The sequence below is a fragment of the Candoia aspera genome, chromosome 2 (assembly GCF_035149785.1).
Source record: "Candoia aspera isolate rCanAsp1 chromosome 2, rCanAsp1.hap2, whole genome shotgun sequence".
In the NCBI taxonomy this organism is placed as follows: Eukaryota; Metazoa; Chordata; class Lepidosauria; order Squamata; family Boidae; genus Candoia; species Candoia aspera.
Window position 1 is genome coordinate 110,312,944 of NC_086154.1, and position 27,421 is coordinate 110,340,364.

The 27,421-nt window shown below is 39.5% G+C and overlaps 1 protein-coding gene across 1 annotated transcript in view; it reads left to right on the forward strand.

Moving 5' to 3' along the window:
* Positions 1–4,493: 4,493 nt before the first annotated feature.
* Positions 4,494–27,421, forward strand: part of HID1 (HID1 domain containing) — a 49,691-nt gene continuing 26,763 nt past the window's right edge. Inside the window, exons 1-6 of the mRNA XM_063293168.1 lie at positions 4,494–4,827; positions 12,915–13,064; positions 14,758–14,928; positions 18,767–18,880; positions 23,337–23,443; positions 24,130–24,246. Coding sequence (XP_063149238.1) covers positions 4,762–4,827; positions 12,915–13,064; positions 14,758–14,928; positions 18,767–18,880; positions 23,337–23,443; positions 24,130–24,246 — 725 coding nt within the window. The 5' untranslated portion in view covers positions 4,494–4,761. The remainder of the gene's footprint in view (positions 4,828–12,914; positions 13,065–14,757; positions 14,929–18,766; positions 18,881–23,336; positions 23,444–24,129; positions 24,247–27,421) is intronic.

The following is a 27,421-nucleotide window of genomic DNA, read 5'->3' on the forward strand; positions in this document are numbered from 1 at the left end:
GAAGCACACACAACTGTCTGCGCCACTGCATTTTGCACTAGCTGAAGCTTCCAGATACTCTTCAAGGGCAGCCTCATGTAGAGCGCATTTGTCATGAGTATGGATGGTGAGCAGGAGGGGGCCCCTATCCAGGGGGGGAAATGCATGCGTAGTTTAGAGGCTTTGAACTGTCCTTCAGAGAAACTCAGAGCAGACCTGCCTTGAGTTTTGGGTTTATCTGTCTGGGTTTCCCACGCTCCTTCAGTTTGGTAGGACAGATGTCCTGACTTAAGCAAAAAACCACGCTGAGATGAGATTGTCTCTAGTGTTTAATAACTGCTCTAATAGACAGAAAATCCTACCAAACTGAAGGAGCATGGGAAACCCAGACAGATAAACCCAAAACTCAAGGCAGGTCTGCTCTGAGTTTCTTTGAAGGACAGTTCAAAGCCTCTAAACTACGCATGCGTTTTCTCCCCTGGATAGGGGCCCCCTCCTGCATACCATCCATACTCATGACAGCATTACAGCATTACAGTAATCCAATCGGAAGGTGACTATGGCATGAGTAACTGTGAGCAGAGTCCCCCTGATCCAGGAATAGGCATAACTGGCGCACAACATGAAACTGTGCAAAGGGCCCCCTAGCCACACCTGTCACCTGCCCTTCAAGCAGGAGTTGTGAGTCCAGGAAGACCCCCAGATTGGGCAGCGGGTCTGTCTGGGGCCGTACACCTCATCCAGCGCCAAAGATGGCCTAGTCGTAGAGCTGGCGGGTCCCCAAACCCAGAGCCACTCAGTCTTGCCAGGGGTCAGCCAAAGCCTGTTGTTCCCCATCCAGACCCACACAGCATCCAGACCCTGGGATAAGACATCCATAGGGTCGCTTAATTTGCCAGGGGCAGAGACATATAATTGGGTATCATTAGCATACTGATGATACCTCACCCCATGGGAAGGGATGATCTCACCCAACAGCCTCATGTAGGAAAATGGTGTTGCTGGATGATGGAGCTGAGATTTATTTTAAGACTTACAACGAAGGGCAAAAGCAAAAAATTAAAAAGGAAAGATATGAGAATAAGTAGTCCAGGCCTGTAAGAGCTAGGATAGAGGTATGTAACTGGTAGCCCAAGAAGCACATGTGCCCTCAAAAGCCTCGTATTCAACGCCAAAGCCACTTCAAAAGTTGTGCCAAATTTAATTTTAATCCAGTTAAATGTTAAATTAAATTAACTCTGCTGGACTCAGTAATAAATCACAGAGTGGATACTTCATGGCTTAGTTCAGCTCCTCAGCATAACTAGACAAAAAACTCAAAAGACCCAGCTAGGCTAGATAAGAATCTTTATTGCAAGAACGAATAATAAAGAATGAAGCTGCACAATACAGATGATTGCAAGTGTAATGGTGGAAATATATCATACCCTAGTGTTTTAAATGTAGTGTTTCTTTCTCTTTTTCCCATGAATTAATGGACTCTTGACATGGCACCTGGTGGCATTGAAGCAGAGTAGTTGTTGCATGCTTACATAACTGCCATCTCTGCTTGGAGCCCCGTTGGTTCCAGCCTCAACCTTTACTCTATTCCCCTCTCCAGGCCCCCACTATCCCTTTCAGGCTTCTTTACCCTATCTCCTCAGTCAAGCCAGCGGGAATAGGGACACCATTTCCATCTCTTCTACTTTGTCAGGAACTGCCCCATTTCAGAACTTTCCACTTTTCACCCTTCCTGACTTGAGATAGAGGGAAGGAGAGGTCTTTTCTTTTCTTCGTCTTCATCACTTACTATCCAGGGTCAGAATTACTGGCAGGTGCAGAAACTTCATTGCACGGCCCGTTGGGCAGCTTGCAGCTGTGAGGGTCTTGCAGATGGAACTGTCAAAGGAGGCAAGGTAGATGACCACTGTATACCATTTTCCAAGAATGCTTTGTGCCTGGATGGGCCTTCCAAAAGAACTCAAGAGTCTAAAATACACTGTACCACAAATGTTTCCTTTCTTCCACTAAAATGTGGGAATGAGTAGAGGTGAGCAAAGATCAAGGAGAGCATTCCAAGACCAGAAGGGAATAGTGAAAAATGGGTGCGTTTTCAGTATGCCTGGAAGTTGCAAATAAAAAGCCATAGACCTGATGAATGCTATCACAAAGAATGGCCTAACAAACTGGACATTCATTTTAGATGGTCAAGTGGAGGGGAAAATACGGTGGAAAGCTAAGCTTGATCTTCACCACTGATGGAGGCCTTCGTGGTGGTGATGGTCAGAAGACCACTTGTAGGAAGGCTTGGCATGAAGTAGCTGATCCTTCAGTAAGTACTGACAGTCTAACATTCCTAGAGAAAGTATGAAGATTTTGGAATGGGAAAGGGCTGTAGGCATTTGGCAGTAGACATGGATAATAGGCATAGGTAGCCTTAAAAAGGTGCCAACTGAGTGGAGATGAATTCAGCCATGGGTACATGTTCAGGACAATTGTCTTATTGGTACTTTATATAACAAAGTATTTCTGAAGCCTCTGATATATGTCTGGAAGTGGGGAGGATATGACAGTGAGTAGCAGTGAGTAGCTTTCTAATCCATAATCTCCAACAAAGCCATCAGAGACAAAATACTCCCCATGTTCCCTGTGTGCCCAAGCAGACATTAATTAATGCATCATCATGTCTTGTGTGCCTTGATGGGTTAGATCATCTCTGATTTGATCCAATAGTTCCTTTCTGAATTGGTTAGTTATGGTTTTCTCATCCCAATACACATCCTGAGCTAGCAGCTGAAATCACCACACAAAATTTTATCTTGATGAAGGCAGCAAATCTCATGGTTAACAGTCTCTTGCTTGACTGAATCCTCAGAGATATTTCTTGCAAACCCCCAAAATTCATATAGTGGCCCAAATTCATAGTTTTATAGTTTTATCAGTCCCTAGGCTAATTATAAATCCTAAATGGACTTAGTTGGTCATGTAAGCATCAGAGCTTAGAGAGATGTATAGTTCAAGAAGGCAATAAATTTGCTTGGATTTTTATTACAGTTGTCTGACAGGGATGCATGTACTCAGTGTCAGATGGCTGTAGCAGCAGCAATGTAAGAAAGGATTTTCACACTGATGAAGTGGCTAGTAATTGTTACATAAACACATTGGTGCACCTTCATAGAAGAGTGGTTTTTTTCCTCATTACACTAAAAGCAAAAGATTAAGAAAGCCAAAGTCCCCATCAAGGAAGGCAAGGCTAACTCTATTCCTATAGTCTTTCTGGTAAAGATTTTTATTCAAGAAGATTTGAGTGTCTTGTTTGGCTAACTTATTACTAAGATTTCAAACTCATTGATGGCACGTACTCCAGTTAAGATAAATAGAATTGCAACCAAGTCACTAATATATGTTTACACCTATAGATACATTTAATAATTAGTACTGACATTTAAACATTAAACATTTAAAAGGGAAGAAATATAAATTCCTTTTAACAATCCAGATTATGCGCAAACACATGGATAGTGAATTATAAAGCAGAATAAGATTTCAAAATGTCCCCATTGAATGCTATGCTGCTGGGAGAGAGAAGGCATGCAGCAATAAATAAATAATGTAAAGGAGAGGCTAATGAAAGGAACTGAGGGATCATTTTACAGACTTAGCTCCCTCTGAGGTACAGTGGGAAAGCTGTCTTGCATGGCAGATTTTGAACATAACTAAGGCAGGCAAACAGATTTATTTTATTGCCATATTGTTATTGTCAAGTATAAAAATACTCTTGTTGTGACTCTCTTGTAAATTACTGAGGTCCTATAATAGATCCATTCTGGATAAACTTCATGGAATCAATGTAAATAGAAAGTTATCACCAATTTTTAAAAAATCAAGATAAAAGGGTTTGGACTGGCCTTGGGGAGACCTTGGTTCCAAGCCACCCCCAGCACTGCAAGCTCACTGGGTGATTTGGGAGTAGTCACATTTTCTTAGCCCAGTTCTACCTACCTGACAGGGTGGCTATTGTGGGGAGGAATGGGAGGAGAGATGGAGCCACCTTGAGCCTTTGGGAAAGAGGTGGGATATGAAACCTCAATGAATAAGCATGATTAAAAATACAAAACAAGTGTGCCTAAAAGGAGGAAATACCTAAAGGTCTATTTTCAAGGGGAAGCAGCCAAGAAAAATGTGGGTAAGTAGGGGCCTTGTAAAACTGCATTTTCCCTCATGCCTACTCTGACCCCCTTTAAACACAGATTTCCGAGTAACTGGCGCCCTGAAGAGGCAGGCAGCGAGAGGAAAAGGGACAGGCAGAATCAGAGGCGGGTGGATGGCCGTATTCAGGGAAGGGGGGGTGTTCGCTCAGCCTTGGGGGACGAAGAGACGCCTTGGCCGGTGGGCAAGATGGAGAGAACAGCGCTCCAGCCCAGAGGGATTGGCGAGCCAGCAGGAAGGAAGCAGCCGGAGGCTCTTCGGAGCCGTGGTTGAGGAAGGAGGTGGCTGTGGTGTAACTGGGCGAAGGCGAGGCGGAGCCGCGCCTCCCACGATCAGGAAAGGCGGGATCAGCGCCGGGAATAGCCTCAGCTGCCTTTGACAAGCGGGAGGAGACTAGGCAGCCTTCAGGGAGCAGGTGGACGGAGCAGCGCCGATGGAGCCCGCCGCATCCGGCAGAGGAGGAGAGGACGAGGGAGATTAGCGGGACGGGCGGCGGCAGAAGAGGAGGAGGAGGGTACTGCCACCGCCTCAGTGAGCGACCGCGGGCGGGCGAGGCGGGAGCAGGAAAGCGGACCCAGATCCTGGTGCGGGAGGATGGGTAACGCCGACTCCAAGCTTAACTTCAGGAAGGCTGTGATCCAGCTCACCACCAAGACACAGGTGAGCGGCTTGCAAAGCAGCCGGGCCCATCTCGCTGCTTTACATCTGAGGCGTCCGGGGCAGGTGGCGACGGGGAGAGGCCTTTCGAGGGGCTTTCAGCGGAGGGCTGGTGGGGCCAGGGCATTTTCTAAGAGGCAAGCCGCGGGGTGGCGTCGGCGGGGCATCCCCTGCAGACACTTTCAGCTGGGGTTGCAACAAGATGCCTTTCACCGCTGTCCTGGGGCTTTGGGCTCGGGGACACGCAGCCATTCGCTTGGAGAAGAGCCGGCGATGGCTCAGAAACCTTACTAATGCGGTTCCGGAGAGATGGCTACTCCTTGACCGGGCATGGGCAACTACAGGCACTGCTGGGCTGCAAACCTGCAGCATCGCGACTCCACAGACTTCCAGTTTGCTGCCTACCTCACATGGCATCCCCACAAATCGGTGTAACCATCTATCCGTTCTGGTTTTCCTGAAGTTCAGATCTTGGGCGAGCTGGCTTGCATTCAGAGCTTTCAGGATTTAGGCCTAAGAAAAGTATCTACCTGACCGTAGCAGGAGGACCGACTAGCAGAACCAGAGGGAAAAGTGGGAGTGGACACCTCCTGGGGTTTGAGAATAGGATACAAGGAAAACAGCAGTGTGAAAATCCAGACAGGTGCCTTGCAGTAATACTGTGCAATTCAACTTGATAGAAGGCCTCCAGTCACAATGTTCACCAAAATAATAATCATAGCACATGTAGGACTGAAGTTGAAGGATTTACTTCTCTGAATCATGGAACTACATTGATGGCATCTATTTTATCTATTCATATATATGTTGTCAAGCTGTTAGACTATGCTGGATCTGGCAGAGAGTGGTGAAGTGGTTAAAATGTTCTAGGAATGGGAAAATCCAGGTTCAAGTCTCCTCAGCCAGAGAAACTTACTGGCTGATTTTAGGCCAGTTGCTGTGTCTCAGCCCAGTTAACCCAATAGGGCTGTTTTTGTGGGGACACATTAATGAAAGGAGATTCCCATTGGAGCTGCCTTGAGCTCCAATATTTATCCTTAACAGTCTAATCTTTCCTATTATTTTTTTCTGGGAGGCTTGGAGAGTAAAGATTGCTCAGGGCCTCTGGCTGATAAGAGCCTTCCCCTTTGTTTCTTGCCCTAAAAATGTTGTCAGGTGCATAGATTCAGATGTATTGTCAGGGAGAAAAATTCTCAAGTAATAACTAGTAGCCTGCAGGCAAGGCCTAGTACAGTTGCTGAGTACTGGTAAGTGCAACAGCTGTTCAGAAACATCCCACACACTAGAAGCAGGTTGAACGGCCTAAAGTACTGCTTACTGACAAAAGGCCTTTGCTTTGTATTTGAAGGATGAGAAGTGGTCATTAAAAAACAACAACAGCTGGTTCTATGGTCTCTGAGAAGTTTGAAATGCAAATCTGGAATGTATTAATCTATCTTGTAGTATTCTTGTGTTCAAAATACAACAACTGATTCTCTACAGTCTACGAATACTTAAGTTTAGGTACCATTGTGAGAGGCAGTTATAGTGAAGTAATGCAGAGAGACTGTGTTATTAGGATTATCAATTTCAATTTCTTTGTACTGGAGTATTCTGTCTTAACTTTATGGCAGGTATTTAAACAGTAATCTACTGATAAACAAAACACAACAGCAACAAAGAATATTCTTTCCTTAAGGAAACTGGCTGATGAGAGACACCAAAACAATTTTTTTGGCTTTCTCCTATGCACATGGTGCTATGTCACTTCTTCCCTAATTTTTTTTTAAAGATCAGGTTTGGCTATGCTTAAAAATAGTTGCAAAAGCGGTAGGTAATGCTTGTAATCTCATACAACAGGTTGTGTTTTCCAGAAGCATTTAGCTTTTACTGTGCTTTTTACAGAGGTCTGTGTATTTTCGACTCTGTATTTTTACCTTGGGCAGTAGATGAGGGAAATTAAAGCAGTTTCCATAACTGCTGTCAAATCTGTTTTGATCAACAGCAGTATAGTTGGGAAATATTTGCTTGTAGCTGAATACATTGAATATTTTTCTGCTGAAAGGACTTTATGATAGCTATAGAGTGAAGAATGAATAAATATGCATAGTCAAATGTATACATAGGTAGAACTTGTAATAATAGGAAAAACATAAAAAGAGAAAAGGAAAATAAATTATATAAGGCCATAATTTAAACCCAGTAAGGGATCCCGAAGGGCTCATAGTTCTTTGTCCTGTTATCAGTTTGTAAAATCTGTATTGTCTTGGAGTTTGGACAAAGAGCTGAGAGGCAAGAGAACAGAAAAATACAAGTTAAGAATGTAACGTTAGAGCCAGTGTGGTGGAGCGCTGAAAATCTTAGGCTAGGAATGGGGCGATTCAGGTTCTCATCCACTCTGAGCCATGGAAGTTAATTTGATCTCTTTGGGAGAGTCACATTGTCTCAGTCCAATCCACCTCACAGGACTGCTCCGGGGAAGAATACCTGTAGGAGGGAGTACGGTATGTGCCACCTGGAGCTCTTGGACGAGAGATGGAATATAAATAAAATAAGAGTAAAAGGTTTAGCTTGTTTTTTTTACTCCTGCTGTCAGAACCCACAATCAAAGAAGGAAGGGGGGATGGAATGTGAAGGGGGGTTCTGACCTGCCTGTTTGCTTTTAATTAGGTAGTTTATGTGGGAACTTTTTAGTCGTGGCTTTATGTAAGGATCCGACACAGTTGACTCAATAAGGTTCTGACTCATGCATATATTATTTGTATTAGGTACCTCAAAGTGGTGAAAGGTGAGAAATGATTGTGTAGGCCAGGGGTCCCCAACCCCCGGGCCGCGGACCGGTACCGGTCTGTGGCCTGTTAGGAACTGGGCTGCACAGCAGGAGGTGAGCAGTGGGCTAGCGAGCGAATTTACAGCCTGAGTGTTTATAGCCACCCCCATCGCTCGCATTATTGCCTGAGCGCCGCCTCCTGTCAGAGAAAGCAAGCCCAAGCCCATTGGCTGCTTTCTCCAAACGGCACGAAGAAAAAGAATAAAAGGTATAAGAGGTCGAGAAAAAGAGGCGCTTGAATCATCCCAAAACCATCCCCCCCCCCAAGTCCTTGGAAAAATTGTCTTCCATGAAACCGGTCCCTGGTGCCAAAAAGATTGGGAACCGCTGGTGTAGGCAAATCCAGACAAAAGAACTGCCTACTGACATTAAGTAGGCATATTTAAGTTAAGCTTACTGTCAGGTTAACAAATATGCAACCTTGGTATAAACTTTAGTTTCAAAGTTTTAGTGTGGCTCTGGAACAGGAGTCATGATTAGTTTGTTGACTTTAAAAAATAACTGATTTTTGAAGTGAATAAGTGTGGAAAGTGCTGGGGAAGAATGCCATGAGGAAAAATGGGTAGAAAGATTGCACCTTTTGTGAAGTCTCACCTCCTAAAATAAACAATTATTTTGTAAATATCCAGCTGCAAATCTAAACTTGCTTTCTAGTCTCACTGAATGTAGAACTATATTTACATACTTGAAGGGCACTCCTAGCAGATTTTTGTTTGCGCCAGTCACCAAAAGTTCTGTATTAAGATACAGCACTAGACTTATAAGCCACACCCTCTAATTAACATTTCAGTTTATTCCATTTAATTATTTGTTTGTTTATTTTACTTTGGTTGTAGGCCAGCATAAAACTAATACAGTCACTCTAAAATAGAAATTAAAAAAAATATTAATAGAATAAAATCAAGTAAAAATAAAATTATTAACATAAAATTACAAAGTACAGGGATTAAAACCTGGGAGAGACCTATACAATTACAATCAATTTTACAGTCAATAGTCTAAATGCTATATATGACTAAGATGTATAACTATACAGTAAAAAGACATAAGAAGCACTAGGATTTGTAGAACACTGTGAGAATGTAAAATTATGCTAAGTTATATTGAGTCTAATACTTGCTGAAGCCGTACTAGGGTTTGTTGGGATTATGACGGTTATGATCCAACCAACTACAACAAAGAGATAGCAAAATAAAACATAGAATAGTATTTTTTATTTAAAAGGGAAAAAAGGGGGGGAAGGAGAGAAAGGTGATAGAATATACTGAGTTATGGGAGTAGACTTTTACTCATAAGAAGTTTTGTTTCTGTCAGTCCTCTGTCTTTTGGTTGGGCTATTACCCTCTGTAACCTCTGTTCTGTAGGGTTCAGCATTGGCTTCACTTCAGTCTTGGAGAAGGAATGTTTCTCCGGAGTCTCCTCTTAAGGGATTTTTGCCTCAGAGTTTCCAGATGTAATCTATTCTACATCAGGGAGCTGTAGATCTTCCTGGCAATTATTGATGATATTTAATTGTGTTTAAGTAAAGGTAAAGGTTTCCCTTGACGTAAAGTCCAGTCGTGTCCAACTCTAGGGGGCGGTGCTCATCTCCGTTTCTAAGCCTTGGAGCCGTCGTTGTCATAGACACTTCTGGGTCATGTGGCCAGCATGACGACTCGGAACGCCGTTACCTTCCCGCCGAAGCGGTACCTATTGATCGACTCACATTTGCATGTTTTCGAACTGCTAGGTGAGCAGGAGCTGGGATTAACAACGGGAGCTCACCCCGCCGCGCGGTTTCGAACCGCTGACCTTCCGATCGGCAGCTCAGCGGTATTCTTAGCTTCCTAACATTTTGAGAAAGCTTAGGAACATTTTGAGAAACCTGGTTATACAAGTAATTAAAAATAATAAATTTGACATTGTTGTTCTTGACTATTTTGCCAAAATAAAAATCAAGTCATGTTTTTCTGCTCTCACACTGGCTGACAGATATGAGCCACTGGATATAATAGTCTCCATATGTATGTACACACCCTACTTTACCTTTTGTGCAATCTCACCTCCTAAACTAAACAATTATTTTACAAATATCCAGCTGCAAATCTAAACTTCCTCTCTAGTCTCACTGAAAGTTGTTGAATTTGTGAGCAGATAACCCTTAAGTTTTTCCTTTTGTGAGCACGTAACCCTTATATTTTCCTTTGTCCTCATGTATAGTTGTATGGATACTAAACTATTTTTTTTCTGCTGGACTATTGTTTTTGTCATGATAAAACACTAGTTAATTTGAAAAGTATTATTTTAAAAGACCATTAAACTATTTTGAAATCTGAAATTGCATACAAAAGGCCACAAAATAATGCTAATATTTAGCTTAATGATGAATTGTTGAATAACAATTGGCTGGTTTTGCAGATTTTTCTAAGCCAAAACAAATCAAACTACATTATAGCTTCTCACAACCTGTGAAAAATACTACGTATTGAACTGAATTGGCTTGGGAAGGATTTGAACTCAAAACTTTCACATCCGAACTAAAGCATCTTCATTGTCCTATCTTTAAGTTGCCATTATCTGAAAATCCAGCACTGGGACAGATTGTTTTATAGCTTTTCCTGTTTAAAAAGGAAGCTCTGTTTTTTTCTTTTGGGAGATGTATCCTGTTTCCATGTGGATTTCACTTAGTTATTTGTTTTTCTGTTTTAAGGCAACCGAAATCTGAATCGCTCATTTTTTAACTTACTTCAAGTTTAAAAACAAGTTAGCACACCTGCAAGTGCTCATTCAGGTTATATATTCACAGTAGATGGCATCCCCAAATCACTTGCCAAGAGGAGCAACGTAGTATATGCAATCCAGTGCAGTGAGAAGTGTTCTGAGCTCTACATTGGGGAAACCAAACAGCCTTTACACAAGAGGATGGCCCAGCACAGGAAGAGCAACACCACAGGTCCAGAATCAGCAGTTTACCTTCATCTAAAAGGAAAAGGACACGCATTTGAGGACAACCATGTTCATATTTTGGACAGAGAAGATAGGTGGCTTGAGAGAGGGGTTAAGGAATCCATTCATGCCAAAGTGGAAAATCCTTCCCTCGATAGAGGCAGAGGCCTCAGACACAACTTGTCCCCCATTTTTCATGCTGTCCCCAGGAAGATTAAGACCACCAGGAAGGCCACTCTTAACGATCCACTTGGGGATGAACAAAGGATCTAGGAGTAAGACATCCCAAAGACAATCCACACCTCCATGGCGCAATTAACAGCCATTCAGGTGTAGGGACAATGCAGCCACCCTGGAAGACATATATGGGGTCCCCTCACCAACCTTTGCCCAGACTGAAGAAGCTGCTTGGACAAGCAGGGAAACGTTTCTACCAAAAAGAAAGAAATCCAGTTGCCATGACTCAACCTACAGATGATCCTCACCAAGGTTTTCGTTTGCAATTTGCTTCAAGGCTGCGTTGAAAACAGTCTTTCAAAAACATGTTAGCTAGTATGTATGTCAAGAAGTGGATATACTTGAATTAAGGAATACAGTTCTCACCAATTATAGCAATAATACTTATTTTGCACAGTGGTTGTTTTGACCAAATTGAGAGCCACTTCCACTTACAAGCATCCTCTAACTTGAATTCCATTGTAAGTGTTCTCCTGGACTGCTATATGCTGTAGCTTTGCATATGATCTACAAAAGTACTTGATTCATTCATAGGCATGTTTTTGTGCTTAACTTATCTCAAATGTCTCACCCTTCCTCTCCTTTCTCATAAGAACTGAATGCAGATTTGCTGTGTTATCCATTGGCTAAATGTGTAGATACTTCCTGTATTAAAGCAGTCACCTGTGACTAAGTGCCTACTGGTAGGGAATTTAAAAGGGCTTATTTTATAGTTTAAGGATGGTGGCAGGGCAGTTGTTGGCATGAGCCTGTGCAGGAATACAAAACCACCACAGGAAAAACCTGCTCTTCTAATTTTAAACTTTTGGAGGGGGAGTATTAAATTTTTAAAATTTAAATAGTGAAATACAAGCAAACACCAGCCAACAAACAAAATATGGTAGTGGTTATATGTACTAAAAACTCCTACATACATTATAGTAATTAAACTAAAAGTATTAGAAAAGGGAAACAACTAATTAAAAAAATTCCATATACAATCCATTTAGTATCAGTAGGGGATTAATTCAGTCCTTAAATTTGTCATTAAATCTAGACCTTTTATTGCTTCATCTTCCCATTTTTAGAATTAAAGACTTTTCAAAAATTGATAACAGGCTCATATCTTGAATCCATTCCTTAATATCAGGAGGATACGTTTCTTTTCATTATGTAAAATTATCCTATTTGCTGAGTCCCAGGCTTGTTAGAACCACAAAACCTGCTCAACTAGTTTATAGTTTGCTTTCCTCCTTTTACTTTGTGCCTTTTCTATTTTAAGGACATATTGCCTATTTGATAAGGCAGTGCTCCTTCATCACAGCCAATCCGTAATCAAGTGTTGCCTTGCTTTTAAACAACCCTCCATGTTTACACTAGCATAACTTCAGAAAAATGTAAGCCAGGAAATTATTTTATTTTAAACAAATGTATCTTTCCTTCTCACTCATTTTCCCTAAATACAGTTCAAAAGCAGTGATGGTTCGGAATAACTGCGGTTAGTCAAGAGCTGCTGTTTGCTTTTTGAATCTTTATCATGCCACATCAGGAAAAGGGGTCAAGCTAGAATACATGTTTCATCTCATATTTTGGCTTATTGGATGCATTCCATTAAACCATAATGACTAGACTGCTGGATTTGTACCATGTAATAAAATATTTTCTGCATAGTTTTATTGCAAAGAATAACAACCTTTTGTGTAACTGAAGAGTAATTGAAAATATTTTGTAGTCCCTGAGTCATAGCATGAACGTTCGGAATGCTGTATATTGTTCTGCCTATGCATATAAAGTTGTTTCTGACTTTGATAGGAAATGTATTTTTTTAAATCACAGTTGTTGTTTTTTTAACTTGTATTGTTTTTAGTCTTTACTAACTTCCTTGCATTATTTTTCCTCCATTTTTCCTGGTCATATCATCAATGGTACCTTACTGTATTAATGATGCATTCATGTTTATTTCAGGGTACATATAGCATAGAATATTTTCCAGCCTTGTATTTTTAGTAGAGATTTGCAGAAGTATCTTGAGCTTTCTTGACATACTTATCAGATCAAATATTAAGCAATATGAATATTGATCAGCTTTTTATAGCTTTTATGTTCCCAAATTGATTTTTGTTTTATTTTGTTTTTTCAGCCTGTAGAGGCCACAGATGATGCCTTCTGGGACCAGTTCTGGGCAGATACAGCTACTTCAGTCCAGGATGTCTTTGCTCTAGTTCCTGCTGCAGAAGTTAGAGCTGTGAGGGAAGAATCTCCTTCAAATTTGGCTACTTTGTGTTATAAGGTAAGATGGAACATTTTTTTTCCTGTTGAAAATAGAATTGGGTGGTTTATTTCGCAAGAACAAGTTCAACCAAGCTTAAATACCTGTTACACTTTTAACCAAACTAAATATGATTTCAGTTTTATGTCTAAATCCTATGCTTAGGATTTTTCTTTTTCAGTACATTAACGCACAAGAGCCATGTGGTGCTCCTGAGCTAGAAGGACTACAGTGAAGGGCGGTGGTTGTTAAGTTCTCGTCCCCCATGCCATTTTCCAGTAGAAACTCATTCCCGGCCTTTTTGATCCTGAAGTTATTTTATTTGGGAGGAGGGGGATCTATTTTCAGTGGAAAAATAGTGCATTGAAAAGTGCTAATCTCTGTTTCTCTGCACCTTGTTTCCAATCCAGATTGGGTGCCCTAAATGTTTGGTTAATTTACTGCAGATTTGTCTAATCTGTATTTCCTAGACAAAAATGGGAATTGAAAATTAATAATTGTTAATCTAAATTAGATTTAGCCATATTTCTTTTTTTTTTCTCCTATGCCTTTAATTTTTTTAGCTTTTTATTTCTTAGTTTTTGCACTTCTCAGAAAAAAGTAATTGGCTTCAATAATCTTTCAGTATTCAGCTACCAAACATGGTGGTACAGTTTCCAAACAGTGTGTACCAAATCCATATATTAGAGGAAAGTGTGCTAAAACGAATACCGGTGAAAATTTGTTAAAATGCATATTTTTCAAAAGTTATGGGATCACTTCACTTACCCTTGTGAATGTAAACCTTAAACATATTTTCTTCGAAATATCTCTGATTCTTGAAAAAAAAAATAAAAGCACCTCTGAGTTTTATATTCAGATTTCAGGTCCTTGATTTTGGTTTTCTTCCCTTGCATACTATTGTTGTTTAAAACTGATTGCCATTACTAATGTTTTTGAAGTTGGACTATTGCTTTCATGCTGAATTCCATTTCCTTTCATGTTTACCATAAATTGCACCCAGGAATCAATTGTTTGGACTACCTTTATATGCCTTGATGGAAATGTATGCTTTTTATACCTGCCTGCAGAATTATATTCATACGATCACTACGCATTCTACAGAAGCAGTGTTTCTTAGAGAGCAAATTACTTTAAGAATAACTGTGGGGGAATGATATTGGAGTCAGCATTCTCCTTTCTGAAAAACAGTGACATTAAATGCATCTCAGTGGCATGTCCCTGAACTGATATCTATGCTGGCAATTTTGCATGCAGTGATCGTCTCCAATTTCTAAAGGCTCCATTTTGCTTCTTCCTTCCACATTTATATTGTACATGGACCAACATGTTTGATCTCTACAAAGTCATAAGAGGTCCTCTGTTAAGGAGATTCATTTCTTTATAGAATCTTCACACTGATTTTAGAGTAGAAATCAGGGTAGAAAGTGATATTTTGGTGTCATAGCTTAAGTCTTGGAATTCTGTCTCTCTCACACACTCAAGCATGATATGCACATATGCAATCTCACATTAATCAAGTTTTCACATTCTGAGGAAATGTCTTTTTATCATGAATTTCCAAGAGACATTAGCAACAGTATAAAATTATTCCTTATTCTCTGTAGTATTATAAGTCTGCAGTGCATAATTCAGAAACCTGAGGTATTTGGGCAACAATTGTTACCTGCACACCAACAGTTCTCGTCATTTGCTTTATTCTAATTCGCTCCAGGCAGTGGAAAAACTGGTGCAGGGGGCTGAGAGTGGCTGTCACTCTGAGAAAGAAAAGCAGATTGTCCTGAACTGCAGCCGTCTCTTGACCCGCATCCTACCGTATATATTTGAAGATCCTGACTGGAGAGGTTTCTTCTGGTCAACTGTTCCAGGGGCTGGACGAGGAGCAGTATGTATTTATTAAATTGCATTATTCCTTTTCTGGAGAGTGGAGAAGATGCAGAAGCCAGAGTTGTTTGTTAATCAAAGAGAGATAATTGGAATCTAAATTTCTTACCTGCTGGATTATTTTTATTCACGGTGAGGAACTCCTATCAGGCTTGGGCATATTTGTGCTGTGTAGTTTGCCTTGCTCTGATCCTTTTAGATTTCTGTCTTTTAGAAAAGAATGCTGTAGCAACCTTTCATGGGAGATTGACTGACTCACAAATGGAAGGTTTATGAATAACTGGTCTTGTTTTATCCCAGGATTTTTACAGTACTATTAAAATTGAGTTTCCACCAGTGGGCATTTCAAGAGAAAGTTCTGATCAGTAGCAGAAAGCAACCAAAGTCCAAATGCAGCCTGGATTGCTTTAAAGTTAATTCTTCAAACAGGACTAGGAGGGAAGAAAATTAAATGAGCAAATACAGGTATTATACTAGAAAAGCAGTGTAAAATATTGTATGTTACTAAACATTTAAGTTAGTTGTTCAGGAATTATTTTGATCTTCAGTAATGGTGGGAAATGGCAAGTGCTATTGATATGTTCTAAGTCATACATAATCAGGACCAAAGAATCAAGGTGTCAGTAGTTCTAGTGGTTCAGTCCATTTACACACCCTGTGAGATGGAAAGATATATTTCCACAGTGTGTAAATGCATGTTTATTTCCTATAATTCTTCAGTGGGTATTCCTGTTATGTGTTCATTTACTGAACTTCTTTCTGTCATGATTCAGTCCCTCTCCCTGGAATTGGAGATAATTTTTGGAAGCTAAGTCCAACACTCTCTACATGCATACTAAACTTTTGTGTATGTTATACTGACTCTATATGCTTTTGTATTTATTCCTGAAAACCCAGAATACATTCATTCTAAACCATTGCCTTTAATTATTGTTTCCTGTACAGTAATTCCAAGAACTGTTTTACATGAATTTTAATAACTTTTATTATAGTTGCAGCACAGGCTTGGCAAGTGCCCCATTTTTGGCTTGTCTAGTGTGAAGGCATTATTTTTGTGTGGTAGCTATGCAGCCCTGCTGTATTTTCACTGCCTGCCTTCTATCCTGAATCCTCTCCTTAAAATTCTTGTGTCTCATAGCAGTATCTTGTGTAAGTGTTGTGTGAGAACTGCTGTTGACGTCTGTGTAGAGTTTTGTGAAGAAAGTACATGCAAAAGGTATGCACGTTCACATAAAAAGCATGGTTATTAAAGCAGCAGGAACCATTATAGCTCCAAAAGAATATGTGTGAGGAGTCTTTCAAAAATCCCACTAGTCAGATACAGAAGGGCTGAATCCAGACCCTTGTTTCATTCTCCCCCCACCAGTAATGATTTAACTATTTTTCAAAGATTTTTTATCCATTTTTTAACCCATCTTTGGATCATTTGGTCACAATAAATAAAAATGTTCATAGTTACTCTTTTGAATGCTCCTTATGGTAATTAAGAAATGTGCAATTAGGGTTGAGCAGACCTCATTCTACAGTAATGTTTAAAATGTTTTGCTATCAACTGGAAACACCCATATTTATCATTTTTCCCAGTACCATGATTCTCCCAGTTCCTATCACAGAATGTGACAAGAGTTCAGTTCAAATGTAATCATTCAGAAACTTTCAATATGTGCCTATATGCACACACCACACACACATATACTTGTAATATGATTTCTCAGTTTTTTTTCTTAACAATTTTGGAATAGTTTTATCAAATCAACCATTCTTGTGAGGCTCCCCTGACCAGGAAGTAACACTAATTCCTGTCCAACCCTTGTAATTCTGTACCCAAACAGAAAATGTGAGGGAACAGGTTTTTTTTTTAAAGCAAACAATAATTAATATGAAAATACAACAGAATATTGTTCCTTGTTCATTTGCAAACTGTCCTTACTGCAGCTGTGAGTTATGCACCTGCATGGGCTGCAAGCACACTGGATTTGTCCTGCATTCTATTTTACCTTAGAATTGCTCAAACTTATGCAGCTGATTTAAACGTGCTGCTTTCTAAAACGTTTTAAATAATTAATCTAGCTGTTGGCAACCTCCAGCTGTCTTTGCTGATCTCAGAAGCTAAGCAGGATCAACCCTGGTTAGTACATAGAAACAGGGTGGCTTGGGAATTCCAATGCCGTAGACTAGTTTGGGAAATAAGAAACTCTGCCGGAAAACAACAGTGGTAACACCCTTCCATAATGCTACTGCACCATCCTGCACTGATGCAATTACTAGGAGCTGAGCTCAACTTTATTATTTTACTCAATATTGTAATTCTGGGAATGCATGAAAATCCTTGATATTTATTAAATAACAGGTTAATCTTCACTCAGTAAATTCTATGAATCCACTACATTCTATTCTAGCAGCAGCTTCTGGGCTAGCTCCATTGAGGTGAGCAAAAGTTAAAAGTATACAATTATGATGGTGTCTTCTGTTCATTTTACTGAGCTGGAGAATCTCATGTGGAATTGTAACCAGTTACTAACCAGTGCTGTACTGCGATTTTTCTGTGTGGTATGGCTTTGTTTTAAATATCATTATTATGGGGCTGATGAAATATGTGATCTCTTCAGTTAACTGATTCATGCTTTTAATCTTTAAGATCTCTCTCCTTTTTCCTTCTCTAATTTCAAAGCTAAATGAAAGTATCTGCAGTTGATTTTTTAAAATGTTGTCTGTCTGTTTCTGCATTTGAAATGCTTTATTGGTTGTTTTGATGTGACACTAGATAATGTCAGATCAATGCAAGTTAATATTATAGTCCAGTCTGCTTGCTGTGAGTGAAAGGCTCTGTGTCTCTGCCATGCACAGGCTGATACAGCCTGGCTGTCACAGATAAGCGTCTGTCATTTGTCCAGTTGGGAGGGGGAGGAATATGAGATTCAGGATGAGCATTGAGGGGTAGAGCAGGAGACCTGCTGATGAGGATATATGGTTCCCTTGGAAACTGTTGTAAATGGGGAGTGAAGCATCAGTGTTGAGACAAAAGGACGGAGCTTGATTTGAAAGCCTTGAAGCAGTCTGGTTGCTCTGCAGGAAGATACTTCTATCTCAGTGAGCTGAGAGCATCTCTTCTATAAGTAATCCCTGCTTCTACAGCACATTTGTCACAGGCTGCCTCATAGCAAATGATGTTACATGCTTTGCTTACATTCTATTCATTCAAAAGATAAAATAATTGAAGCCAATCTAAATTGTAGTTACAGGAATCAGACTATAGTAGTCTGCAGTCATTGTAGTTCAATCTGCTTGAATTTTGCCTTGGGTACCAGTCCATCCTCCAGGAAATAAAGCCAGACTGCTCACTTGGGGGAACGATATTAAAGGCAAAACTGAAATACTTTGGCCCCATAATGAGAAGACAGGACAGCCTGGAGAAGATGCTGATGCTAGGGAGAGTGGAAGGCAAAAGGAAGAGGGGCCGACCAAGGGCAAGATGGATGGATGATATTCTAGAGGTGACGGACTCGTCCCTGGGGGAGCTGGGGGTGTTGACGACCGACAGGAAGCTCTGGCGTGGGCTGGTCCATGAAGTCACGAAGAGTCGGAAGCGACTAAACGAATAAACAACACATGGATTTATTATGGGGATAAATCTTACAGTATTTATAATGTAACTTCTGGCTTATGTAAATGGCATTTTTCTACATATTCAATTTGTAATAAAGTATCAGTATCAATATTGGCTTCATAAATGGCTCAAGAATTATCATCCAGATTTCCCTCCCCCCCTTTATGTTAGCAGTGTTCTGCAATGATGTAAGATCAGATACAGAACACTGTAATTTATTGCTGATTTATAGGGAGATGAAGATGATGAAAATGCTAGGCCACTGGCTGAGTCTCTGCTTCTAGCCATTGCAGATCTGCTCTTCTGTCCAGAATTCACTGTCCAGAGCCATCGAAAAAACAGTGTGGTAAGTCTGACTTTGATTGTTTAGGATCATGTATGACAGCCTTAGTTTTTAAGATGGCCAAGGTCAAACTGCCAATAGAAAACATTTGCTGCTACAATAATTTTTTGTATACAGTCCAGTGCAGTTGATTAGCTGTCTGGATTAAGGTGGGATTTCCACTAAGCAGAATAGTGACTGCCTTGGGCTATCATTCTCTGTCAAAGATGGAGGCCAGCTACTATGGAAAATGGAGGAATGGAGAATTCTGACACGTGTGATTCATTTAATGCCATCCTCTTGTAAATGTAGTATCTGAATAACTCTGACACAACAAGGTTTACATTAAAAGGATATACTATTTGTAGTTAGTGAAAAAAAACCCTGCATCCCTGCTTGCTTTTTTTAATAGAAGTCTGCTAAATGTTTGATATTTATGGCTAAACTATCGTTGCCAATTGCAATGATATTATTACATTATAAGCCACTTCAGTGTCAGCTGACACTGGCACAGCTTGCACGTCTAAGCCTGTATTCTGGAGCCCTGATCGTAGGGGTAGCTATACCAACTGGGAACTATTGCCCATATTTTCAGTTTTTTAAACATTATATTGAAATTAGGTTCATGTTGCTTTTCTAACAACCTAGAATTTTAAATCAAGAACTGACTTGTAGAATTCTGGCTTATTACTAGAGCAGCAAGCAACAGATTCTGGTTTGCATGTAACAGTAAAATCAAATCATGAGTGGGGATTCCCTGGTAGTATCAGAGAAACCAGTAAATCTGTTAAACAGTGTGAACCAGCATCTTGCTTAATAACAATAAGCCAGAACTTTTAAAAATTTTGACTTACTCTGAATTTTGTCACTAATCTTGAGGCGATTTTAGAAAGAAGAGATACCACTGCAATGCAATAGAAGATTTTTTTTTATCTGCCTGCCTGCTTGCCTGCCTGCATTGCATTGCACACACACACACGAAACGTGCAGTCCTAAGGAAGATTTTAAAAGCATAGCTATTATGGCCTATGGGCACTATGGATAAGAAGGTGGTCAGTACAATGCTTGTAGTCTTGGTATTTGTGAGGAAGTTTACTTGTAAGATTTCTGTACACAAGTATAGAAAACTCTTGTGTAGTAGGCCTCTAGCAAACCTGTAGAACTGGAGTCTGCAAAATAATGACTCATACATCTCTAGACCATAGTATGACTAATTCTGAAAGGGCAACACGCACCTTTATATTTGGGCTGCATTTGATGACAGGACCTTCCTGAATATGTTAGCTTTCACAAAGATTGGACCAGAAATAATGAAAAGACCTGTGGAAACTTATTGTAGCTTAGCTTTTGCAGGCCAGAGTTCACTTCACCAGAAGCATGAACAATAATCTAAGTGGAAGTTGGTTGAACTATTTTCAGTTAGGTGATTCTAACTTTTAAATAATTTAAGTATGTGCAACAATAGCTAACTCAAGAACCATAACATGGGTGGCAGCACCTGGCTGACTTTAGTCAAATGAACTTAACCACGTCAAGCTGTGAAATATCCTTAGGAAAATGGGAATCCCAGAACACCTTGTTGTCCTCATACGAAACCTATGGACAGGACACTTCAGATGGAACACAGAGTGAGACAAAGCTGCATATCCTCTCCTTATTCAGCCTGTATGCTGAATATATATTGAGGGAGGCTGGATTGGAAGAAGGTGAGCATGATATTAAAATTGGTGGAAGAAGTATCAATAACCCATGCCATGCTGATGGCACTATTCTGATAGCTGAAAATGGAAATGATATATAGGCTCTAGTAATGAAAGTCAAGGAGTATAGTGGAAAAAATGGGACTAAGATTAAATATAGACCAAACTTACTATAGCAAATACAGTAACCAGCCTTAGAATTGACATTGAAGATGCTGAAGTGGTAGATCTTCTGCCTTTTAGGATTGACAAGCAACAGTAAAAGAACCAGCAGTCAAGAAATAGGCTACAGACTAGCACTTGGTAGGGTAACAACGAAGCCCTTGAAAAGATACTCAGATGAATATATAACTGTGAAGATCAGAATCACGCAGGCAATGGTTTCCCTGTGATACTCAGTAGAAATGAGAGCTGGACTTTGAAGAAACAGGATAGAAGGAGTATTGATGCTTTTGAATTTTGGTGATGAAAAATACCATGATAGCCGGAAAGACAAACAAATGGATTTCAAGAATATTCGGATTTTTTTAAATAGTAATTTTATTAAAGATTATAATTACAATAGTAAAAACTGATAGAAACTAAGAGAAAGATAGAACAGAAAGTAGAAAGTGCAGAAAAAAGGGAAAATAGAAACATAGAAAAGAAAGAAAATATAATAAAGAAAAATCGAAGAGAATATTTGTAGCTCAGGGTTGAACTGTGGAGTCCTTGGTGCTCTCTGAGCCTTGTTGTTTTCTTGCAGACATTTCATTGCCAGACTAGGCAACATCTTCAGTGCAAAAATGGGGAGTGGGCCTTGTTCTCTGTTTATATACAGTGGCTTGCCCTGTTTGTGTTGGTGGGGGTGTTGTTCTCTCCTTGGTAGTTCCAAGCAGCACACAGCAACCTAATCAAGGAACGATCAAGGAGAGAACAACACCCCCACCAACACAAGCAGGGCAAGCCACTGTATATAAACAGAGAGCAAACTCCACTCCCCATTTTCGCACTGAAGGTGTTGCCTAGTCTGGCAATGAAATGTCTGCAAGGAAACAAGGCTCAGAGAGCACCAAGGACTCCACAAAAAGAAAAATATATAAAGAAGTCACTTCCAACCTTCATCACAAGTATAAGTTTAGTAATTTATCACCTCCTCTTAAAATACAATAAATGATCTCTTCTTCCCATATTCCATCTCTTGTCTATAAACAATCCATAAAGCATCGTTTCAGTCCTGTTGTCAGCAAAAGTCCATTAAGGGTTACCAGAGATAACGATGTATCTATTTTAACCTTGATCAAATAAACCAACTTTATGTTCCTTCCTTTTACATCTGATAATCTTATTCTTCAGTCCATTCAAATAAAGTCCATTCAAATAATGTCCTAGAACTTGATTTCTTTTCATTTTTTCCCCTTTTCACGAAATTCTTCAAAGCTTAACAAGCCTCTTTTCTAAATCCAATATAGGAAAATTATCTAGGTCACTTTCTTGGTTTATTGTTTGTATATCCCTTTTAATTATTAAGACATCAGTCGGTTTCTTTTGTATGTCTAGTATAACATCTTTTTCCATGTCATTCTTGTAGCCTATTGTTTGTAAATACACTTTCAACTCAGTCTTGATCTTGTCAAGTAAAACCTGTTCCTCTTCCATAACATCTTTTAGACACAATCTTTCTATAGAGGCAGATTTCTCTGTTGACACTCTTAATGTTAACTTCTAAGTCCATTTTTCAAAAATTTCCTTCCATATGTCCAATGTTAGAATATTTTGCTTTATTCTGTAACTGTAAGTTGAGTTTATGTGTTCTTCTCCTTTAATTGTAATCTTTAGTTCCTTTTAGTGTCCAATTTTTAAAATCTTATTTTTTTTAAATCAAAGTAAGCATTTTCCCACAGGAAGGATTCTTTATAATTAATTCCAAAATCTTATTTCAAGTTTATCTGGACCCTTAGTCTGTTTGTAATTTTCTAAAATCAAAGTTTTAATCACCCTTTTGCTGTCTATTAATTTTTTTTTTAATAAGTTCTTAAACTTGTATTTAAAGTTTCTTTTGCTAAGGATTGAAGGAAACTCACCCAGTGTTTTCAGACTTGTCAATCTGAAGATTCATAATAACTGAAAAACAGTTAATAAACGATTTCTGAAAGTGATTAGAAAAGGAACTATGCGAACCCAGTGTCCTTTTGAAGGCAACGACCATGGTTTGAGCAAAAAAGATGGCTAAGAGCTCTAAACCCATTGGAGACCACTGTCTTGTAGTCTCCACAAGGAGCAACTGCCTGGAGCACTTGTGGGCGATCTCAAGTCCTCTCTTTTTCCAGAGAAGTTTTGAAGAGCTTGTTTACTTGCCGGTTCTTCCTTCTTCAACGCAGTTGTCTTCAGTCCACCATTTCTTCCTCTGGAAGAATATTTGGATTTTTGACATGTATTGTGATATAATATGGCACTCTGAGTTTCTCCATATGAGACTTACTGTGCAACCACTATTCCTCATTCACAGAATTCTGTAAACTTCTCCTGTTTTTCCATGTTTCTTCCACCTTTCTTCTTATTGTAGAAAATCTATTAAGGTGAGAAAGACTGTATCAGATTATTTGATTTAGTAACGCTAGAATCACCTCCTAATTTAGCACCCTAAATTCTTTTTTCCATCTGCAAGAGAATTGAGAGACTTTGTCTAAATCTTCACAATCCTATTCATACTTTCACCTGGAAGGTTCAGCAGTATTCAGTGTGTTCCATGTTTTTGCCATCTCTTTTGGCATGGCTGCTAATGTCTTTTTCCTTTCCAGGACACGGCTGAGGATATCCATGCAATCGATAGTTGTGAATATATCTGGGAGGCTGGTGTTGGATTTGCTCATTCACCACCACCCAGCTACAGCCATGATTTAAATAGGTGAGGACATCTAAAAATGACAGATCAGGCTAAAAGGAAGATTATTTATGTAATAGTGACAAGGTCATGAGAATTATGTACAAAGTGAAATTCTCATCCCTGATGAATCATTTGGTGTATGGAATTCTAGGTGCTGAAATCTTTACAATTTTTACAAGCTTTAATTTCAAGGAGGGAGACACTTTTCTTTCCTTTTCAAGTCCATCTTCTGGATGAGCATAATAAAATATGAAAATTGAGACACTGTTAATTTATTACAGTGCAGAAATTGCCAGTATTATTACAAATGCCTTATACACAACTGCACAATTTGTTATCTTTTACTTCATTGCTAGCAGCTACATAAACTCTGATTGGGATGGGGCTAAGCAGACTATTCACTTGAATAAACTGACATCTTGTAGTAAACATGCTTGTAGTGAACAAGGAAATGTCTTTGTGGTCTTTGGCTCCTGATGGCTAAAGGGACTAATACTAATACTAATTGTATTTCTTTACGAAATACTACTGGTGAGAATTCTTCATTCTAGTTTTAGCACAGTTCTTTTAGAACACCATAACACACTTGACCATACAAAATAAAGACTATTTTGCAAATAAAACAAAACCCTAGCAAAAATATAATTACCGTATGAATATAATAAATACTCCCTCTGACTGAAACTTATTATTCATACGCTTTTCAGGACAGAGCTGCTGAAACTTTTACTGACCTGTTTCTCGGAGGTCATGTACTTGCCTCCCTCCTCGGATAGCAGGAACACTAATCCCTGGGTCCAGTTCTTCTGTTCTACAGAGAACAGGTGAGAAAGAGCAAATTGCGTGTGATAGATGTCTTGGAATAATTGTCTTTAAACCTTCTTTTATTAAAAGGATTGCTTAAGTATGATAGACATCACTCCATCTCTCCCCACCTTATGCCATCTGTTGTTCTTTTTTTCCTTATTACTTCAGTATGTATGCTTTTAGGGTTAGTGTTTGCCTAATTGGAGCTAACCAACATTTTATCCAAATAGTGGATGGTGCTGGAATACTAAACTACATCCACATAGCTGGTAACCCTCCCATCATAGAGCCAGCAGGAAATTCTGAACCCAAAATCTTGCTGCCTCCAGCTCACCCTTACTGTGCATTTGGAACAGTCTGTGTTCAGCTGCTGTCCACATACTTTTAACATGCAGCATTCTAAGGGCCATGATCAGTGGTTCCTTTGGCTGAAATTCTAGCCCTGCCCAACATCATCCATCATATGAAAAGGCTCCTCCATTTGAAATTCCCAGCACTCTGGTTTGTCCATGCACTGTGTGTGTGTGTGTGTGTGTGTATGTATATATACACACACACGGACACACCTTTTCCTGTTGTACTGTCAACCAATTTGAATTTTTTAAAATTCCGTGAAACTATAGATTGACTGGTTGACCATTTAACCTATTGACTACTAAATGGCAGTAAAGCGTCTGGATTTTTGCATTTCTTGGCTGCCATGTACACTCATCTGGATTTGCTGATGAGGCAACCAGTGGATAAGGGCTGAAGTTTGAGAAAGGGGTTTAACTTTGAAGGTCAGGGTGGGATGACCACTGGATGGTTGCCAAAAGATACAACCCCCATCCAGCTCTTTGCTGCCACCTACTGACTGACATGTGCTTGGGAAACCGTGGGCTGTCCCTGTGTCAGGTCAAAGAGGCTGTGTGGATTTGTCCTTAGTATTACCTAAAGTAGGTAATACTGTGCTGAAAGCTTAGGTTGGGACAGGTTTGTAGACTGTATGGAGACTTGCTTGCCTGGTACAAAGGTTGTAGAGATCATGTGTCTAGAGGAATTGCTTTATAGTTCCAAAGAGGAAACAGCGGTCACTGTCCACATTGGCATCAGTGATGTAAGAATGTTAGTGGCTAGTCCTGGAAGCCAGATGCATGCTAAAAGAGAACAAATTGAGGTCTGGGACTGTCAAGTGTTCTCAGAAATGCTGCCTATTCTACATGCAAAGCTAGCTTGACAGTTGAGTTGGTCTCAATGCATGGATAAAATGGTGGTGCCAAGTGGAGAGATTTAGTTTTATGAGGGATTGGGAAATATTTTGGGATAGGACAAACTTAAACAAGAGAGATAGGCTTCACTTGAACTGACATGTAACCAGGCTGTTGATTGCTGAGGAAGAAGAGGAGCTGTTAAACTGATTCCTGAGGGCAAATTGACAGGAACTGGTCGACATCTAGTTCAGAAAGATGTAGATGTTTTGAATAATATGCCAGCAGCATTTGAGAAAGGATAGCTTATAGGTGCTTTTATGCCAGTGCTAAAGTCTCTGAGCCAAGTTAGGTAAGTTAGAGTGCTGGTGAAAAAGAGACTGAAAGGAAAAGTGAACAGGGCCAAATTTCTTTATAATGCCTAGGGGTTATATAAAGCCACAATAATATGGCCCACGTTGATGATCACTGCATTAAACAACACACATAGTCGTTTTTCTACTACTCAGTGTTGAACCATTTCTTAAGCATTCCATTATCGTACATGCTTAGCTTACACTATATTTACTGCATCTAACAACAATTTTTCAATTCCATATCCATCTAAAACCTTCCATAATTCATACCTATTAATACAGTAAATGTTCTTTCTCACATTCACACAACACTACACATATCATACAACATTCACATTATAAAATCACTAATTTCACATATACTATACATTGATGGGGTCTGAGCTTTCTGTAGCTTAGCAAGAAAAGAATCTTCCAGTTGTTGCAGATAGCTTAACTGAGATATTGACTCAGTATATGGCAACTGTGTTAAAGGAGCAGATTCCATATAATGCTCTCCTACACGTCTGTGATATGTTTGAATCTGGAAATTGTGTACAGTTCTGGTTGTCTCATTTGATAACTGGAAAAACTGCAGAAGTGGATAACAACAGCAACCAAAACAAACAAACAAACAAACACTTCAGAAGGCTCAAACCCTTCTTTATGACAGAAGATTGAAACAGAGCAAACCCACTCCCTTCTTGCGTTGAAGATGTTGCCTAATCTGGCAATGAAATGTCGGGAAGAAAACAACAAGGCTCAGAGAGCATCAAGGACTCCACAGATTAAAACATTTAGGACTCTTTAGCTTGAGTAAAAAGGTACTGGGGGGATGACATTATCAAATTGTATAAAAATCAAGTGTAGTGTGAAGAAAATGGACAAAAAGAACTTTTTTCTTAAAACACTAGGACCACAGGTCAGCCTTAGGCTGATTGGGAAGACAAGGAAAATATTTCTTCACAAATGCATAATTCCACAGGTGATTCTTACGTTCTTATGAAAACAATTTCATTTTCTGAAGCACAAGGTTAGATCTTCCATATCAGATTCTTCACTGTGAGTTCAGGTATATATTAAAATGGACAGTTCTGACTGCTGTACACTATTGTTTATCTGCTTTGTAAGCTTGTCCTGGTGAACAGTGCCCTCTTATGTCACAGCCTTGGAATTCCCCACTTTCATCAGGCAGGTTGATTGGATTTATGCCATTGCCATTCATGCTTCATGTGAAAAACAAAGGGCCTTTTTGGTGCTGTTCCCCTGAATATTCAGTATTTTTCTGAGAAGGGTTTGTTTGATACTACATTAAAGTCCTAGTGTGAGGGCAAATCTTTTTAAAATACAGTTTTAATGTACCATTTTTCCTGGGTTAATGTTTTGCTATTGGTTTTACTTATTTAGTTGTACAATATTTGATTCTATTCATAGTTATGGCCTTTAGCTTTGATAAAATAATAGTACTTACAGTTGGTGTTTCTTTTTATGTGTATGTGTTTAAGCTATGAAATAAGTAGCTTGGCCCTGCTTCTGAATGTTGTACTTTTATTATCTGAACTTAAATAAAAATGTTTTCTTAGCTGATTCAAAATGAACTTTGTTCATGGAATAATGTAGTATTGTGGTGCAGTTGTTTTTCTCCTGTACAGTACTGGAATCAAGTCATG